The sequence below is a fragment of the Brachypodium distachyon genome, chromosome 2, assembly GCF_000005505.3.
Source record: "Brachypodium distachyon strain Bd21 chromosome 2, Brachypodium_distachyon_v3.0, whole genome shotgun sequence".
Taxonomy (NCBI): domain Eukaryota; kingdom Viridiplantae; phylum Streptophyta; class Magnoliopsida; order Poales; family Poaceae; genus Brachypodium; species Brachypodium distachyon.
Window position 1 is genome coordinate 32,831,825 of NC_016132.3, and position 19,831 is coordinate 32,851,655.

The 19,831-nt window shown below is 43.7% G+C and overlaps 2 protein-coding genes across 4 annotated transcripts; one reads left to right on the forward strand and one right to left on the reverse strand.

Moving 5' to 3' along the window:
• The first annotated feature begins 411 nt into the window (after positions 1–411).
• On the forward strand, positions 412–13,366 carry LOC100825718 (casein kinase 1-like protein HD16). 3 transcript variants are annotated; one of them, XM_024459121.1, is made up of 16 exons: positions 412–551; positions 7,151–7,276; positions 7,367–7,440; positions 7,594–7,663; positions 9,115–9,170; positions 9,269–9,340; positions 9,425–9,519; positions 9,630–9,696; positions 9,785–9,914; positions 10,006–10,224; positions 10,449–10,591; positions 10,665–10,839; positions 10,994–11,084; positions 11,960–12,117; positions 12,598–12,786; positions 12,866–13,366. In XM_024459121.1, exons 4-16 carry the CDS (start codon positions 7,661–7,663, stop codon positions 12,923–12,925), a joined length of 1,458 nt encoding a protein of 485 aa, XP_024314889.1. In that variant the 5' UTR covers positions 412–551; positions 7,151–7,276; positions 7,367–7,440; positions 7,594–7,660; the 3' UTR covers positions 12,926–13,366. The 3 variants fall into 3 exon arrangements, with proteins under 3 accessions (XP_024314889.1, XP_024314888.1, XP_003568762.1); XM_024459120.1 differs by lacking the exon at positions 412–551 and adding an exon at positions 655–793; XM_003568714.4 differs by lacking the exon at positions 412–551 and adding an exon at positions 5,871–6,255.
• Positions 13,367–13,733: 367 nt separating this feature from the next.
• On the reverse strand, positions 13,734–19,465 carry LOC100839691 (cytochrome P450 90D2). The gene is made up of 8 exons (XM_003566397.4): positions 18,838–19,465; positions 18,414–18,738; positions 16,459–16,608; positions 15,405–15,671; positions 14,690–14,779; positions 14,408–14,596; positions 14,147–14,274; positions 13,734–14,056 (listed from the first exon to the last, which is right to left on the reverse strand). Exons 1-8 carry the CDS (start codon positions 19,083–19,085, stop codon positions 13,921–13,923), a joined length of 1,533 nt encoding a protein of 510 aa, XP_003566445.1. The 5' UTR covers positions 19,086–19,465; the 3' UTR covers positions 13,734–13,920.
• Between the last annotated feature and the right edge of the window lie 366 nt (positions 19,466–19,831).

Genomic DNA, 19,831 nt, shown 5'->3' on the forward strand with positions numbered 1-19,831 from the left:
TGTACTTGGTCTCAGGTACTAAGGAAAAAAAACATGTATCTTGTGTAGCTCAAGTTAATATTTGGAAAGATCATATTCGATTTTTGTGCTCAAACTGATGTTCAATATGCATTTTTTGTGGACGTACTGCTGGTTGGTCAGCTTGTCCAATTGAATTTTGAAAGTGCAAATTTGGTTTTTGTTACAAGTCTTACATTAGCCGGTTATTGCTTCATAGCAGCATGGTAAACCTGCTGAACTGATCCATTCAGAATTTCAGATATCAGGATGGATGAGGTCACACAAGCCGTTGAAAACCTGAAGAAGGAATGGAGCCAAGTAGTTACTCAGCTTGAGTTGTGTGTTGCTGCAATAGAATCCTGTGGGAAGATGGGGAAAGGGACAGAAGAAGCAAGTTCTCTTCCTAGGCTGAATGGTTCTGCACAGGATTCACTACAACTGCTCAACGCACTGCAGTGCAGGCTCGATCTTCTGGTAGAGCAGCTACCCAGTTTTGAAGAAGTGCAGTCTGGCCAGGCTACCTTAGGATCTTGGAAGGAACAGTATCAGAAGTAAGCCACTCTTACATTCCTTAACCTTCCATTAGCTCTTTTATATATAGCTTCTGCAAAAGCTTTCAAAAATGCTCCAATTCCTTCAGCTGCAGTCCACTCTTCATCGGATGGTGCTGCCACTTCATTAGAATCACTTGGATAGCTATTCAAGACTGTCCTATAAGTCAGCGCTTCTTCAAGCATTGTGAATGTAGAGTCCCAGCGATTTGACGTATCAACAGCTAAGCCGGCCTTCTCAGGTAGATCAAACGTGGTAGCAATTCCATTAAATGCTTGAATTCGTGAGGGTGAGAAATTGATGTGCCTATAGAGATCACGAATCTTGGCAATTCCATTACGAATAATAAGCAAGCCATCTTGAACAAGTATGTTCAGAATGTGGGCGCAACATCTCACATGGAAATCTCTACCACCACGTAACAACCCATGATCTTGATTCTCTTTGAAGCATGCAACTGCTGCTGTATTGTTGCTAGCATTGTCTAACGTAAGCGTAAACAACTTACGTTTGATTCCCCAATCAGCCAATGAACGAGATAAAGCCTCGGCAATTGCTAAGCTAGTATGTGGATATTTCACAACCTTAAAAGATATGATTTTTTTGTTCAGATTGAACTTGGCATCAATGTAGTGTGCTGTGACACACATATATCCTAATTTCTGGTTAGAAGTCCACATATCTGATGTTAGACAGATCCGTGAGTCAAGACTTTCTAATGCACCTTGCAACTGTTTCTTCATCTCCTCATAGGCCTCAAAGCAATCATTCCGAATAGTTTGGCGCCCATGGGTATTAAAAGTGGGTTGCATTGACTCTACCCATTTCTGAAAGTACGGGTCTTCAAATTTTCTAAAAGCTACCTCCGCATGTATACAGAACTTAGCAAGGAGCTCTCGGCTTTTTTTAGGATCAAAGACAAATCCAAGGACTGATTGCTTCTTTTTAAGACTTCCTATAAATTTTTTCCTCTCTTCTTCTGCGATTTTGGGGCAGGCCACACTAATATGATTGATTAGACTACTCGTGCCAGAACTGTGAGTATTTGTCAGTCTACAATACAAGCAGACGGCCTTTGGAATCTCATCTACGAAAACCAAATTTGGCTCAAAATGCTTCCAGACTTTTGATCTCCTAGTATTGGACACCACTAAGGTCCCATCGGTAGAATTACTAGTACCAGAACTGTCAGACATATTGCTGATATGTTTACAAGCTAGCCTGAAACAATACAACTTAGCAACTTTAAACAAAACACAAACAACACTAAAAATAATTCTACCAACTAGGTTGTTATTTGTGCTGCAAAGCTACTGCACTTGTGCTACAAATCATCAAGAGGCAAAAGAAACTAGGCAAGCTGCGTACATAATCCAAAAAAATTGCAGATACCTGTACTACGTCTCCTTCTGCGTAGATAATCACAAGTCCTTCTCCTTCCCTTATGAATTGTGACCCCGAGTTCTACAAGAAACACACAATGAGATCAATAATCCAAAAAAATTGCAGTTAACTAAATATATTCTTTAAAAAAGATACCTGTACTACGTCTCGTAGGATCTGCAGAAGCTCATTGGCGAGCCAGGCGTCAAAATCCTCCACAGACGAAGAGGAGGCAGAGGACGTCGGCGGGCGTGGGGCAGCCGGTGACGCAGTGTACTGCCTGCAGCCAGTGCCGCAGTGGACAAAGAAAAAAAAATCAGCCGGCGAGATGGGCTTTGGCCTGAGTGTGGAGGAGGGTGGTGGGCGTGGTGCCGCGATAGCCGGAGGGTGGAGGGGGCGAGTTGCCGGCGGTGGATCTGAAGGGTGGCGGCACGAATCGGGAGAGAAGAGGGAATCGGGGAGGAGAGGAATCGGGGAGGAGAGGAGTCAGGGTGGAGGACGGGGAGAGATCAGAACAGACCAATCCAAACCGCATATTCACCTAGACCAAACCGATCCAATCCAAAAAAAAATTCTATCCATTCGGATCCGCACCAACGAAACCTGTTTGAATACCCGCACCGTTACAACCATCTTGCGCACCATTAATGAATATGCAGGGGTGAGACCGTGAGGGCTGAATCGAACGACCATGATGCGCATGATGAACGGCTGGCGAGACGACGGATTTTTGCGCTCGTATCGCCCGTCGCCCAAAGATTAATGAGTTTAGAGAAGGGAGTTTTTTTTAGAACATAGAGAAGGGAGTTTATATCACATTAAACATGAGAAATTGATTTATTTATTTTGTTTGGGATGGGATGGGAATACATGCATGTGGGAATTAAACAAGTAAGATATATTCATTTGTTTGATTAATGGGAGTTCACGAGAAACTAGCTTAGCGAGGATAAATTAAATTATGATGAACGGTTTAAAACATCTCTACTAAACAATCTACTCCCAATTCTCACTCTTCCCTCGTTAAAATGGTGGGAGTTCGTCCCTCAACTCGCTTATCCAATCACTCTTAAACTCAAATTGTCTTTAACCAAACCGATGATTTAACATCACATATCCTTTAAAATCTCATTCCTTCTCCCTAATTGTCTCCAACTAAACGAGTGGACAGGGTAGCGTGTGCATGTGTTCATAGGGATGGTGTACATGCTTGTTTGTGAGCGTCTGCGTCTGTTCACAAGGATAGTGTACATGGACAAAGTTGCGACACTTAATACTGAACGGAGGAAGTATGACTCTTTCAGGTAAATAAAGGTTGGAGCTTCGAAAGCTTCACAAAGGTGGTATAGGTTGTCAACTCGTAATTCCCTTCTAGCCCCTCCTTTATTTTCCTACTTAGTTTCTTTTCACTTCATGCTCAAGACCTTTCTCCTTGCAATTAGGTTATTTTGCTTTATTTTTAGCCATTCTTGACTTGGTATCATGTAAAGTTGGTTATTCGCCTAGTTGGCTTGACCATAGCCTTGTTGGCAAGTTGACCACTAGTTCGACAACTTAGGCCCTAATTGTTTAGACTACAACTTTTAAATAAGTAAATCGGAGCCGGTAAGATCTAAGAAGTACTTGTAGCTAGACAACTAGAGCTGGAGAACAGAAGCGTTTGGCAACCTGTTTTAGTATTGCCGGTGGGTTTGTAGTTGACGGTGAGAGTCTTAAATGCCCATGTTGTCGAGTATGTGATTAATTCCTTTTTAAGCATTGTTTTGTCTTAACTTTTCACTAAATGCATGTTTAGTACTTTTTAGGACAAATAACAAAAATATTGTTTTTACTTGTCAAGTACATGGCCCAAAGGTACATTACTGCAACATCGAATTTGCATAATATCTAATGAAGCTTATCTATTTATCTATAACGACATTGGACATTTATTGCACACAAGGAAGCGTTTGTTCTAACACGTCTCTCACAAAAGGCAATCCATATATCAATTTGCTTTGGGTTGGTTCTTTTTTTTGGCTCTATCTATATACATGGACAAAAAATATAAAAAATAATTTAGGGCACATATAGGAAATCCCAGTTACAAGATTTGTCTCACATTCAGGACAAAGATTCACAAAATTCAAGAATGAATTGAATATGTAGCAAACCTGCAAAACTATAGTCCTGACAAACACTTCGACGTTGCGTTCAAGGTAGGGCAAAAATTCAGGTGTATGAATATTTTCCATAAATTATCCAAATCGATGCTTGGTGGAGCTCCTAGTGTTGTTGCTCAGCGGTAGAGTCTGGTCAGAGGTGATGGAGAGAGGTCGGCATCGGCCATTGACACCGACGGAGGAGTGGGGTGCAGGAGTCTCGGCTCGTCAGTGCCTAGGTCGTAAGATGAGGCGTGGCAGAGGGGACGAGGGAGAAGGCGCCGAGATCTAGGAGAAGTCGGCGGTGCAACTTACCGGCACCTCCAGTTGGAAGGCGAGGCATGTGACGACGGTGACGAAGCTAGCAGCATGGTCCAAACCCTAGCCACACACCTGTTCTCATGTGGGTCCGTAACCCCTAGGTGTGTCGGCGTTGTTGTCCGCATACCCCTAGCGGAGGTGGTGGATGACGGATCGCCGGCCAATGGAGCCATAAGGGAAAGGAGGTCCAATGGCGAGCAGCAGAAGTGTCAAGGCCAAAGAGGCGCATGCACACGGGTGGCGTTTGGGGGAAAAAAAATACTAAATGAGTTGGTTGAGGCGGATTTGTGGAAGGGACACATTATATATAGGTGACGGCATTTTCTTGTTATTATGGTGAATTCGATTGGCATTGTGGTGATGGAGGGGCCAGAAGCTACACGACGGAGGAGGCTGCCAAGTGCTTCTCATAAGGAAAACTGAAAAGGTGTTTTATTTGGACTTGTGCTTCTAGAGGCTAGCTAGAGGACTAGACAAATATAGGTTAAGTGGAGTAGCCAATAGTTTAAAATTATCATGGACGGTATTTGGTGCAAGTAACCGATGATTTATGTTAGATATAATAAATGATTCATATCGCAACTACTAGTAATATTTAGAAGTAAATTTATATTTATTACATGTAAATCTCAATTTTATATATTATATGTAATTAACTTTGTTTTTGCTCAAAACAAAACATTGCAGAGTGTTTCAATTACCACACATCCCGTTAGAGTAGTTTGATGCAGGTTGATTCTCCTCGTTTGTGGTTAATATGCTTTTTAATTTGTTGGGGGTTTGGGTTGTAAATTTGTGGTAAGACATTATTATTTGGGCTTTGATCTCTTAGTTTTTTGGAAGTAATTTTGAAGAGGGGTAGATCTTGTGTTATGTTTGTGGTGATAACCAACAGAGAGAAATGAATACATGGCCCAACATAAGAAAATAAATGCACGCCTGAATGACTGGGTCAAACGAGTGACGCTGGCCTTATCTTTCCTAATCTAACTCTTTCCGATACATTATTGAAACGGGACCTTAAGTGTTTTCGAATCCGAGATATTCATCCGAGTCACTATGGGCGTATTTGTCCAACTAACACGTCCGAAGGATCCTTAGCGATTCATGCGAAAATTGATCACTTGTGGGGATCTGTAGAGATTCTGTTTTATGAAATATCCGCTGAGAAAGCAAAAGAAAAAATAATACAAATTATATGCAAACATTGTGTAGTCGTCTCTTTATAATTATTGTAATCATTGTTTGTTTTAAGGTATAAAAATAAGACAGTTTTTCTTTCTCTAAAGAAACGTCGTCTGGTACACTTTTTACTGCTTCCACGGCATCCGCCCGATGAAGCTACGCAAAATTTCCCGCTTGTGTGAATCAAGAAGGCGTAAGCCAAGTTATACGTCTTCCAGACAGGAAGGTTGGAAACCAGCTCCCCGTTGCCGCCGAAGGAGGAGGAATCATTTGCAGCCAGTTTTGCAGCACACGGGACTGACTACGAAAGATCGGCAGACACTACTCCAGAAGTTTCCATCCCCCCCTCCGCTCGCTTTCCAGTTTGTTCTCTTCTCTCCCATTCCTCCCCGGCTCCCCGTCGCCGACCACCCCCTCCTCCTCCTCCACATCCTCGCCAGCACCCAGTCAAATCTAGCCCTAGCCACCCCGAGGCCTTGTCGTCGAAGCAAGCACCCCCCTGCCGCCGCCGCCGCAGCAGCAGCAGCAGCAGCAGCGGACGCCGTAGATTCAGAGCTTCGTGCGGGGCTCACGCAGGGCGGGGATGGACGACGTGGACAGCGTCGTCCGGAGCGCAGACAAGGCCGACGCTCCCCCCGGCGACGACGGTAGCTCCACGCCGCTCCCTGAGACGGTGAGGATCTCTTCAGTTTTTCAACCTCCTCATGTTCCTTTCGAAATTGTTCGCTGTTTAGGGTTTCGGCCGCGTAATTGAACGCCATGACTTGGTGCGGTGTGATGTGCGATTCGTGCTTGGGTATGCGGCAAGCTCTCCCGACCTAGTATGTGCATTGTAAGAGGGTCTGGGATGGAGATATCTGGTTTAGGTTGCATGGTTAAAGCGCGATTCGAAATGAATTTGGTCTGTTTAGGTCTAGGATGGCATGGATCTATTAAATGGTAGGACCTGCTCAGGTATTAAAATGTGACATGAGCAATTGAGCATGTTGTTTAAGGAGTTCTATTGGTGTTATGGATGGTGAGTGCTTTGTTGTTATTCGCAACCAGTATTCGTGTTTTTGATGTGGCAAGAAGTGTGTGAATGCAGGTTGTAAAACTGGAAAAAGAAATGTTGTATGGGGCGTAGATTAGGTGAAATATGCTGTGGAATTGTGTACTTTCTCCTTTTAGATAATATAAGCTTTTACTGTTTCTAGGGTTGTAAACTGAGTTGTTTCTAGGGTTGTAACTTGTAAACTGTGCTTAAGGCTTGGTAACTCAGAACTTTCTTCAGTTCTGATTCTGTGTAAGTTTGTTATTCAAAATGTCACTTACTTTTTTTTTGTTTTGACATGTGTGTGTGGAATTTTTAACTCACTCAAAACCACTTTGTTTTTTGTATTCTTATGACTCTTAGGTTGTGGTCCCGTAGTTTGGGAGCACGGTAGCACCCCAAGCCACGGACTGCACTCTATTTGCCCTCTTTTAGCCTAGCGGTAGTAGAATAGCTGGTTTTTGAGATGGGATGTACCATGGCTGCTCTTTTGGTGATTAGGTTACTAATATCCTTTTTCCTTGAGTTGGAACAGATTCAGATTGGCCTTTCACCTACCTACAAACTTGATAGAAAGCTTGGAAAAGGAGGATTTGGGCAAGTATATGTTGGTCGTCGTATTTCCACTCCTACCAGGACACCTGGTGCAAATGCTTTGGAGGTCTATTCCTCTTCTCTGGATGCCTTCTTGTGTATTTTCATAGTCGACACTATCATAATTGCACTATATTCATGCTTCTCTTTGTATCAGGTTGCAATAAAATTTGAACACCGAACAAGCAAAGGCTGCAGTTATGGAGCTCCTTATGAGTGGCAAGTTTACAAGTAAGTGTCTGATTGTGCTATCTTTTCTTCCTTCTGCTACTTATTTTACATTTGCATAATTTTCTCTTCCTTAATTTCTGTATGAATCGTGAATGCAACTGGCATTTGTAGACTGCATTTTAACTTTGCTTGTGTGAAACTTCCATCCGGCAGCACTCTTAGCGGGATTCATGGTGTGCCAAGAGTACACTTCAAGGGGAAGCAAGCAGATTATTATATCATGGTAATTGAGCACGTACTATATGCCTCCCTTTATATAGCGAGTATAAGTGTATATCCGTTGTAGTTTGAGCTAAACAGTTGTTGTCAAGTGTTTAAATACGAAAAAGTAGTTAAGACTCAAATGTCATAAATTGACGAAATATTAGCCTTCATTGTTTCTCAGTTGCCCTGTTTTTCTTCGTATAGGCCCTCACTATTGGTTGTGAACATTACTTTCCACATAGTACGATAGTAGTCACACACTAAATCTAGATGTACTAAGAAACATAACAAAAGTCAATAAGACTGTTCATGCCAAAAAAAATAGTTAAATCATTTAGTATAAAATACCAAAAATAATTATGCAACTTGATTCTGTCCTTTCGTGCAGACTCCCTCCCTCCGAAACTAAGTCGTTTTAGAATCATCCCAGATACCAGGGACTGCATGTGCATGCAAATCGGCCAAAATGGCAATTAATTCTGTGTGCCAGTCCACAGCGCGCGCCTTTTGGGCTGAGCGTTCAGCACGCCAGCTCAATCCCTGGATGGCCATGCATGCATGTACCACCCACTGCATGTTGGCCAAAGGCTTCATGGGGCAGGCTGTGTTCACTCCGGAGGACCAGCCTCAGTGATTATTGTTTACCATATTAACTGCTCCTGGAATCTGATTAGCCAGCGTGTGCATGCAGACATTAACTGCTAACTAATACGACATCTATTACGGAAAAAAAAGCTAAACGACTTATAATTTGGGAAAGAGGGAGTACTGTGCACTCGCAAAGCACTTCTGGCTAATAATTATAATTAAGAGACTATTTGGGCATGTACAATGTAAGGTGATTAGGGAGGTGCTTACAAAAAATAAACTGGTTTTTGTTTAATCACTGGTGCCTGTTTCTATAGGACAGGTGCTTAATTAGGCACCTCTGGTATAGAAATAGGCACTGATGCTTAAGAATAAACCAAATTAATTTCATAACCACCTCTTTAAACACCTTGCATTGTACATGCTCTAAGTATACCAATGCTTATGGAAGGATTTAAGTGTATGACATTCATCCACAACCATTGGATAGATAACTGTAAAGCACGCACAGGCCTGACCAGAATAAAACATTATTTTATTGAGAAAATGTCTAAATATTTTAATTTGGAATAATATATCGGAAAAAGGGATTTTGGGGTTTTGGGCCTGTCTTTTTTCAGCCCAGCCTAGATTCGAACATCATTGTGCAGCAAGAGCACTTTTAATTTCTCCAAGTGTGAAAGCCTTGTTCTTTCTTTATAATCAGTGCAGCTTACTTCATATGCCAAATTTTAGTTGATATCTGTCCCGAGATGTTCCCACTTCTTTTGGCTTATTTGTTCCATGATTAATCATGGCCGTCCGTTGCAAAATTGAAAGGCTTGGTATTTCATTATACAAAAATAGCATATCTGTTTCTAATCCAACGTAACATATCTGCAGATTATGGACATGTTAGGACCAAGCCTGTGGGATGTGTGGAATAATAATTCCCACTCGTAAGTATCCAATTACCTTCTCCATGTATGTGGCTTCGGTGTTCATCCCTGGCTTGACCAGTTAATTCGTGTTTTTTTTTTCTGTCACTGTGTCACAGAATGTCTGTTGAAATGGTTGCCTGTATTGCTATAGAAGCAATTTCCATACTGGAGAAGATGCACTCAAAAGGGTATGTAGTAACACCCCTATATCCACCTATAGTTTTTTGCAGATTGCATATGAAAATGTAGCTAACAGCACTTGTTTATGTTAGGTATGTCCATGGTGATGTAAAACCTGAGAACTTTTTGCTTGGACCTCCAGGCACCCTGCAAGAGAAGAAACTTTTCCTTGTTGACCTTGGATTAGGTAATCTTTTCACAGTTCTTTTCATATGGACATCCCAGTGTCTACTGGACCAAGTGGGTGTGAGATATAAATGTTGTTTTCTGTTGGCTTAAACTAATTTCTCAATGCAGCCACTAAATGGAAAGACACTGGTACTGGAGAACTTGTTGAATATGACCAGAGGCCTGATGTCTTCAGGTTTGAAAGAGAAATGCTAAGCCCCATAGTTTTCCTATTAGTACGTTGCTGAATTTTTTTTTCATACATGACTTGGTTTTCCTAACAGGGGAACTGTACGGTATGCTAGTGTGCATGCCCACTTGGGAAGAACTGGAAGCAGGAGAGATGACCTTGAGTCTCTTGCATACACACTTGTTTTTCTTCTGCGTGGTCGTCTTCCTTGGCAAGGATACCAGGTGAAGTTTAGTTCAAGTGTGAAATTTACTTTCAATCATTCTGCATTTCAGTTCTTCTTTCCTTACTTGAGATTTTCTGAAATAATTTTAGGGAGAAAATAAAGGTTTCCTTGTTTGCAAGAAAAAGATGGCAACATCTCCAGAATCTTTGTGTTGCTTTTGTCCCCAACCTTTCAGGCAATTTCTTGAGTATGTTGTGAACTTAAAGTTTGATGAAGAACCAAATTATGCAAAGTGCATCTCTCTTTTTGATGGCATTGTTGGTCCAAATCCAGATATAAGGCCAATCAACACTGACGGCGCTCAGAAGGTAATGTATTTTCTTTTGCGCCTGGTTTCTTCTCATGAATTCACAAGGCATTGCGACCATTCCTAGATGCTGTAACCATTTAATTGTGTAATATTAGATTGCTCCTAGCCAGTGCTTTTTCCCTCTTTGAAGGCATTGCTTATTTCCGGGAGTCCCAACACTCCATATGGTTTCACCTTTGTAGTGTAAGTTAGGAGACTAATAATTGTTTGAATCTCTACCAGCTTATATATCAGGTTGGTCAGAAGAGAGGTCGTCTCACGATGGAGGAAGATGAAGATGACCAACCCAAGAAGAAGATCAGGATGGGGATGCCTGCAACACAATGGGTTAGTGTTTACAACGCAAGGCGACCTATGAAGCAGAGGTATGAATCATACAGAGGAAAACAAGATTTAGTTGGAAAGAAAATAGTTTCCTTAACCCCATTTCTTTTGCAGGTACCACTATAATGTTGCAGATGGTAGGTTAGCACAGCATATTTCAAAAGGAAATGAAGATGGCTTGTTTATAAGCTCAGTCGCATCTTGTTCAAATCTATGGGCTCTAATAATGGATGCCGGTACTGGCTTTACTTCTCAAGTATATGAGCTTTCTCCATATTTTCTTCACAAGGTAAGTAATCCCACTAGCCTTTTATTGCAGGCCTTTCAATCCCTTTCTTTTGCATGGGAGCATATTAATATTATATTAATTAAACTGTCTTGATAATAGCCATGATTTGCATTGGTGCAATTAGTTTTGATGTGTTTGCCCATGTTGGTGTTAGGAATGGATAATGGAGCAGTGGGAGAGAAACTTCTATATCACTGCGTTGGCAGGTGCAAACAATGGCAGTTCTGTGGTGGTCATGTCAAGAGGTAACATCATTGATACCTGATTAAGGACATTACTTGCACTCATAGTTATTAAAACCAGACTGGACTGGCGGTTGGATCTGAACTAGAGACCTCACATTCTGGTTTCTTTCAAGGACCATCGTTGTAATCACACCGAAATAGCCCAGCCGAGAACCAGGCATGTTTTTGGTGAAAATCAGTGAATCGGGGTGGTTTCAGCCTAGTGGACCTTTTAGTTTGCTTGGAAAGTAGGGTGTTGTCTCGGCCCTGCCTGGCCCACTCGGCACGCATGGCTATGTACCTGCACTGGATGCCAAGCTTCCCCTACCTTGGCTTCTAGTCGGTCTATTCTCATCTTCACTCACAGTCTGGCCATAAATTCCCATTCTTTCCCACCAATCCTCAGTCTCATGCATAATCTTCATTGTTCATCCGGATACAAGTCCCATGGTTGTCATCTCGCCTGCTGTTGGAGCAGTGTTGGTAGCTAACTGTCTCTTCATACTTGTGTGTGGGAAACCATTTGGCGTCTGCTATTCCTCCTGGTCGTCTTAGATTGCATTCATCCATTTGGCGTCTGCTGTTCATAATATTTTGGAGAACAAATTAACATTGTGTGAAAAGGTTAGTATTTAGAAACTGGCGATTCATCCAGTTCACCAGCAGATGCACCGGTGGCCTTGCCTGCTCAAGGTCCGGCTTTAATAGCTATGCTCCCACTGTCAGTACTAGGACTCTGATTGTGGTGTGTGCTGTTACTGTGGTTTCTCATTAATCTTATTGCTTCTCCCAGATTGTATAGGATCAATCTGTTCAACATTCATGTTAACTTCTGAATATCTGTGTTGTTGCGCTTGCATATGGTTTGAATATTACAACTGACTTTTAGCCTCCAGGAACACAATATGCCCAGCAATCCTATAAAGTAAGCGACTCATTTCCCTTCAAGTGGATAAACAAAAAGTGGAAGGAGGGTTTCTACGTCACAGCTATGGCCACCGCAGGAAGCCGGTGGGCAGTCGTCATGTCCCGGAATGCTGGCTTTGTAGATCAGGTAACTCGATCATTCTATTAAATCTTACTGCTAGCCTCAGAAGGTAAACTACTTTTTTGTGCTTTACAATTGCTGAATCGACAAAGTTAGGTAGTGTTTGGTTGAGATCATGAACTGGAATGGAATGGAATGGTTCCAAAAGTTGAGATGATTCCTGTGTTTGGTTCTTAGAACACAGATAAGTGGAATGGAACCATATGGTTCCTCAAAAGGGAATATTCTCTCAATATGCCTAATCATCTCATTCCTCAAAAATGTAGGAATGAGTTGGTTCCAAGTAGAACCAGTGATCTAAGTGTTTGGTTCTTAGGATATAGAAAAGTAGAACCGTTCCATTACATTCCATTCCTATAAGAATAGAACCGTTCCGTTCCATTCCACCTCGTTCTAGAACCAAACACTACCTTAGTGTTCAATATGGAATGTGCTAAAAATGAGTAGGATCCAATTCAGTGCCTTCTTTGACATTTTCTGTTGTAGGTTGTGGAGCTTGACTTCTTATATCCAAGCGAGGGAGTTCATCGGCGTTGGGATAATGGTTATCGCATCACTGCGACTGCTGCTACATGGGATCAGACAGCCCTTATCTTGAGCATCCCCAGAAGAAAGCCTGCTGATGAAACACAGGAAACCCTAAGAACATCCGCTTTCCCCAGCCAGCATGTGAAGGTGGTTTAATATTCTCTCCTCGTTTTGTAAAGTCTGCATGCTAGTTTTTTTTGCCACGTATTGATTTATATTTTTGCAGGAGAAATGGGGGAAAAATCTCTACTTAGCCTCCATCTGCTATGGAAGAACAGTATCATAAGGTCCGTCCTGTCTGGCTGGTTTGTAGAGTTTATTTGTCCACTGCCTGCCGGGTTTACAATTAGATGGTGGAATTTTGAAGGGCAAGGATATCTCTAATTTACTTATAATTAACAGAGTTCATAGATCATAGATGGCAAAGCCTGCTGTGTTTTTTTGATAGGTTTAGTGTATGTTGTGGTGCTGGGTTGTTGCACTCCTTGTCCATAGAATGTCAAAACTGTTGTATTGTAAGTTTAAGCCTTGCTTGCCCATCATACATATAGTCTAAGTTAGATATATTTAACCCGTGAGGTAGGTCACGACTAACAAACTGTACAAAGTCGTCTTCATGTCTGGACTGCGTCAAAGTTATCTTGTGTGATTTATTAAATTATGCTTGACTGAGACTATGAGCTAACAGGTTGTCTCTGTATTACATGGATTGAGTTACTTTTGATTATCTTCAGAGGTATATGCTGCTGTGTGCTCTTCGATTATTTTTCATTCAATGCCTTCCTGCACTTCAGCTTCCTCTGCGATCCTTGATCAGTTTCAGGCTGTGTATTCAGCTGGCCGGGTATTTACTGTTCTGGTATTCTTGACTAATTGACTTGTTGCTTCTGAGCAACTTGGCCTCCCCGGCTCCCCGGCCTTGAAACTCAGTCTATGAAGATCTGAACCGGGGTTCTGTTTTTTTCTGCTGCTCATGTAATATGTGTGCACGCCAAGTTGTCTGCTTTTATCCTAAAGCGACACAGCCTACCGGGATGCCATCGTTTATGGGCGATGCGCAGTGATGATCTCGAGAAGTCGAAACAAGGAGCAAATGAGACTGAGCGAAGCAGATGTAAAAAGAAAGAAGAGACTGACCGAAGCCAAGAGTCAATTCTTCGGTAAAACAGAAATGCAAGTGTCTCTTAAGGAGTCTCTGCTGGCTCTAGCCTGCTGCTCTCTTGGTGCATCTGCCTCGTCTCCTCGATGGAAATATACATGCGTAACAGAAAACAGGTCTTTCTACACAGAGGCCGACTCCGTACTGCGAAATGTTGCGGTTCCAGACGTTTCTATGTTTTGGGAGACTCTGATGGGCATCCCCCGCTTGAGCCGTACCGTGGGGAAGGTGACGACGGTGTCATCCTCTGCTTCCCACCTGCATTCATGCACGTAATTAACTTGCTAGCTGGAGTAACTTGCTAGTACAACCTTTTAGGGATAGTAAAGAGAGCATTTGCATGCGAACCTGAAGGTGGTTACGAGGTGGTGCAGAAAGATGGAAGCTTCGAGCCTGGCCAGGTCCACCCCGGGGCATAGCCTCTGCCCTCCACCAAAGGGAGTGAAGCCACTGCTGGCGGCCATCATGTCCCTCTCCTGTACATACGTAATTGATGCATCAGATCTCCATTAGATTATGAGTTAGTAACACGCATCATTGATTGTTCTGCTTTCACCTTATTTAGTGGGCATTCTCCCTGTAATCTGTACTGTATGTAAACTTATTTACCTTCCACCTCCATGGATTGAAGGCGTAGGGGTCATCGTAGATGTGGCCGTCGAGGTGGACGGAGCGGAAATAGAGGAAGACGCACCAGCCCTGGGGAATGAGGAGCTGCCCCTTCACCTCCACGTCCTTCACCGCCTTGCGCATGATCCCGTTTATGATGTTGCCTATGCGGAGCGTCTCCGTGATCACCTGCATGAATATGGTCATGATATTGTTCGCCTTATATATCCTGACCGCACGCGACAGCGAGAGAGAGAAAGAGAGAGAGAGCAGGAGACAGACGTGCTGCGTGAACGCGAGTGACATGTAGTCTGTCCATTCCAGTGTTCCGCCCACGGCTGATTTTCGCTTCTTCAGCTCCATGTTCTCCTCCTGCATATATGCATATGTCGCCATCAGTTTACACGACTGCTACTTTTTTTTTCTTTTTCGAATAGGAGAGAAGCCCCGCCCTCTGCATCGATCAATGCACACAACCATACACGTACTACTCCTACTTGAGAAAAAAAACTTGTGACATAATAGTGTTTATTCTCCTCTCCTATGATGTAGTTAACCTCCAGTGCATGGTATTGTGTCGTTACAGAGATCTCGTCGTTACAATGGTACGATCTCAAACTGCACTTGAGATGCATTGTAACCTTAAGCTGGGTCAACAAAATCTGAAGCAGGTGAGTGCCAACTTAATTTATGCACTATTAGGTGTGTTGTGTACGTGTCTCCATCAAATGACCTGCTTTTGCCCGGCGTTGAGGGATGTATTAGGCCCCCTATATTGACAAGCGTGACAACATTCAAATATAAATTAGAGCCTACTACGAACCATTGCAGTCATGGTCCAAGGCGTGGCAATAACATTAACAATGGCATGATAATTCCAGAAAGAGAAGAAAAAAACTATGCCATGTTCCTGATCCTTTCCATATCTGTAGGCGATCGACTTGCACTATGCATGCATAAGAGCATAATCTCTAGACTAGTGTTAGCACATACATACCTCAAGTTGTTCAAGAGCCAGAGGGCACTCGCTGAGGTACTTGACGGCAAGTGTGATGAGCACCGGCACGGAGTCCTCCGCAGGGATCATGAAATCGATCATGTTGTCGGAGATCAGCTCGTCGGTGAGCTCTTCGCTTCCATTGCTCATCAGCACGTCAATCATGTCGCGCGGAGCCTTGCAGGTCGCATTGTTGTTGCCTCCCATCCTCTTCTCCCTCTTCTCTTGGACAATCTTTTGGATCAACTTTGCCATCCTCTTCTTAGCCTAGATAGTAATAAACTAATTCACATTTATGGATGGTCACACCAAATTTGTCATTATAACAAACCAAAAACCAACTCATTGATGATTTGAATTTGAGAGGAAATTAATTAATGTCCATCCCCCCTCCCGAACCCCCCCTCCAAACTGGAGTATTGAGTAGCTATGTGCCTATGTGTGTAAAACGTAGGTGATGTGATACCGCGTAGCCCATTGTTTCAATGAAAACTTTGTCCACGGCACGAAAAAAACCATTGTCCCAAACTGACATGCCGTGGATTACTTTGGACTATATGCAGATTTATATTTAGGGGTTAAACGAGCCCGAAAAAAGAGTTATAATTCAGGGATGTGAGAGGGGGTGGAGAATAACTATATTTTTTTTCCCTTTTTGCTATGCATTACTTATCGGTAAGATTAGGAATTCATCAAATCCAGTGCTTTTGTGGGCTAGCTACGACAGCTGGGAGGAAGAAGACACAAGAGATAAACCCTAGAGTAGACCTGAAATTACTCATATTTACCAAAGAAAACATAACAGCACCCTGGGCTAGAGTGCTCCAATACTGGGCCTGTCTTCGCTCATGCATGACTCGCACAAATAATCCCCTTTCGACTTTTTTGACTTAGTTATTTAATATATTTTCTAAGGAAAATACCTCGGCCTCTGTATCAGTCGATGCACATAGCCAAATGCAGTCAACTTATTTGGTGACTTCATCTTAGAGCTCTCTTAATCTATGTGGCCACTCGAAATACAACAATCTGAAGTTAGGGAGTATGCATTTACCTGGATAGATCTGTAGAGTTGAGTCCCTGGAAGCTTAATGGGAAGGGATATCAAACCGGCAATGAATTCACGGAACTGTTGCTTGAGGTAATGCATCTCCTGCCCTGGCTCTAAACCTATCAGCGCCTTTACTAGGATTTCAAACACAATCTGTGAAGCATAGAACACAAATAAAAGGAGATCAATTAAAATTAATTGGCACATGAATATATATGTTAACAAATCAAGGAAAAGTGGTCCATACTGAAGCCCATATTTGGAAAAGTGGTTCGTATGCTGAAGCAATATTTGATTCCCATGAAAAAGCATCAAATGATTACCATATAGGCACCTCTTAATTTACCGAATAAAGCAATATCTCTACGAGTGAAGAATGCGCAGTGCTGTATATATATAGAGGGCACAATAATGGCTACCGGTTCATACAAAATACTAGAGGGGTTTTACCATCTAAAATAAAAATTCGGAATCAGCAAAAAAATTGAAAAACAACTTCATGTTACAACTTATGGGTATGGCCTTAAACACGCAAGTCCTGTCACCGGTCTGAGAGAGAAGGATCAGAAAGAATGAGTTCTATAGTTCTGTTTTGGGCGTAGCTAGGCATTGGCCGGCTGATCCCAGCGCATGGATGGCCGGCCTCCCGACCGTTCGATCCGATTTTCTGGGCATCTGGAACTTGCAGGAAAAAAATAATCTTTTGTGCTTGCAAGTTGCAACATCATTGCCGCATGCATTTTTTTCCAAGCCCTGTCAAAAAATGCAACAAAGAGAAACCTTGCAACATCTCTGACGCATCTATGCATGGAGCAATATTGTTTTATGCATGCAACAAATCCCTCATTAGTTGCAAAGAGATTGTTGTGAAAATAGGTCACAACATATCTAACATGGAAAAACACGATTGTAGCATATCGGAATAACCTCCGCAGCATAAAAATAAATAAATAAATAAATAAATATTGACTAACCTTTCAGTCGTGAAAAAAGAGAGACTTTACCATGATCCCAAACTCGGCACCGTTGTTCGTTGGAGTATCTTTTTTTTGAAAGATCCAACAAAAGCTGGCCTTCGATATATTAGCCGAGGAGAATATGTACAGGGTTGTTAAGAAGCAAAAGAGAAAAAAGAGAGAAATTAAAAGGAGCTACAAGGAGCTAAAGACAGACAAGCTCAGGGAGGTTCCCAAAGCAACCTCCTAAGCGCCTTTGCGCCGGCGAAAGCCCACTCCTGCGCTTCCTCACGAATGATCACAGCAAGCTGACGGTGGTGCATGGATTTGTCGTTGAAGACTCTGGAGTTTCGCTCCCGCCATATCGAGTGGCAAACAAGGATGAAGAGAGATCCGATCCCTTTTTTGTGTCCCTCCGGGGTCGCCTGCACAAGAACCTCCCAGCAGTCTAGGACAGACACCGGCGTCTCGGGCATGGCCGTTGCAAAAGCGCGGCAGTTCGGCCAGAGGGCCATCTCGCCCCACAGCTGAGAAGCAAAGGGGCACTCGAAGAATAGGTGCAGCGACGGTTTGGAGTATCGCCATTCTAGCTCTAGCTAGCTTCATTGTGAGGGCATTCATAGCTAGTAGGAAGATGAGACGGTTTGGAAAGTCTACGGTGACCGGCCGGGTAGATGAGGAGGAGGACAAAGGATGGGGCATGCACCGTTGAGGAAGACGAGAGCGCGCGCGCAGAGGGAGGCATTGAGGGCGTGTGGACAAGCGCACGGATCAATCGGGTAATTATAATGAGATGAAGAATCGTTTCCTTTTTTACCGGAAAATTCCATAGATCAAACCTATGTTTAGCAATTAAATTAAGATCGATCCCAGTCAAACCCAGCATTAGACCAGGATCAAAACATTCCCCTAAAAAGAACCAGGATCAAACACATCGTGACAGGAGGAAAGAAACATCAAACGCGATCGACGTACGTGGTGAGTGTATATATAGATACGTACCGACTTGGCCTCGTCCTGGACGCGCACGACGCCATGGCATTGCCAGGCGTCCATGGCGTCGGCGACGCGGCGCTGCATGTCCACGGTGAGGCGCGCCTTGAGCTGCGGCGACTTGAAGAAGGCGCCGGCGAGGCCGTGCACCCGGCGCTGTAGCCCGCCGCCGAGGACGAGGATGGATGACTCCCCCATGAGCTGCATGAGCGAACTCGGGTACCACGGCACGAACGCCGACGCGTCCGCCTGCAGCACCGCCCGGCTCACCTCCGCGTCGCTGCTCACCACCGCCTTCGACCCCCACAGGTGCGACTTGAACACCTTCCCGTACCTTGCATAATTATGATCTTCCCGTAATTACTCCCAGGAAATTCATTAATAATATGCCGTTACAATACTAGTGAAGAAGCTTCTGGAGTGTACTACTCACAGGAGGCGGCGCTTGTCGACGAAGGACTCGGGTTGCGCGGAGTAGGCAGCGGAGATGAAGGCCAGCGTCTCGCCCACCACAGGCCACCCCAGCGAGCCGCGGGGGAGCCGGGCTTTGGACTCCGTCGTCGTCGGCTGACGCTTGATCCCCCACCACCGCACGGAGGCAGAGACGACGATGGCCGCGACGAGCAACGCCGCCGGCCAAGAATAAACGCCGCCGCTGCCCACCATGGAGAGCGCTTCCATGATGCGTACGCGCGCCGTGCAAGCTATAGGGGAAGGCGTAAGATTATGAGTGGCAAGGCCGGGTTGAGGAGCGAGCGAGGTGTGTGTTAGACTGTGAAGACTGCAATCTGCCTGCTAAAATACTATGAACTGTAGCTAGTCGTGTATTAACTGTGTCTCGTCGGACATATATGCTAAACGTAGTGACGTCTGGGTCTGGGTCCAGGGTCACTACATATCTAATTGGGGCTTCCTCTTCTCTCTCTCTTTTTTAGCACTAATTAACTAGTCGCTTGTTGATGATTAGGTACGTAGTTAGCTACAATAGTATAGTACAGTTTGTTTTGGGTCCTAGCTAGCCGCGGAAGGAGGGACGAAATTCTCTTTTGGTTTCCATGCTTCGCGACTTGTCTTAGTGGTGCTCCTATATATAAGCAGCACGGAGTATATGTCTCAATCATGAATTACTTGGAAATTAGTCAAGTGGGTGGCTACGCGCCACAGTTTAAGAAGCAGAGGAGGTGGCATCGTTATGCATGGATCGGTTAATTGTTTTATGCACGCATGATGCTCTGGCACATTGAGTAGCTAGCCAGCGCCGGCCTAGCTCACACAAATTAATTTGGGCCTCACTTGAGTAGAAAGCGAAATTTCTATGGCTTTTAGCTGCGGAAAAAGATTCGGAAGCGTCAAACTTTGGGTGCATGCACGGCTGGGGTCAAAGGAGATGTATCTATCCGAGTTGCACGTGAGAAAGCACTCGCGAG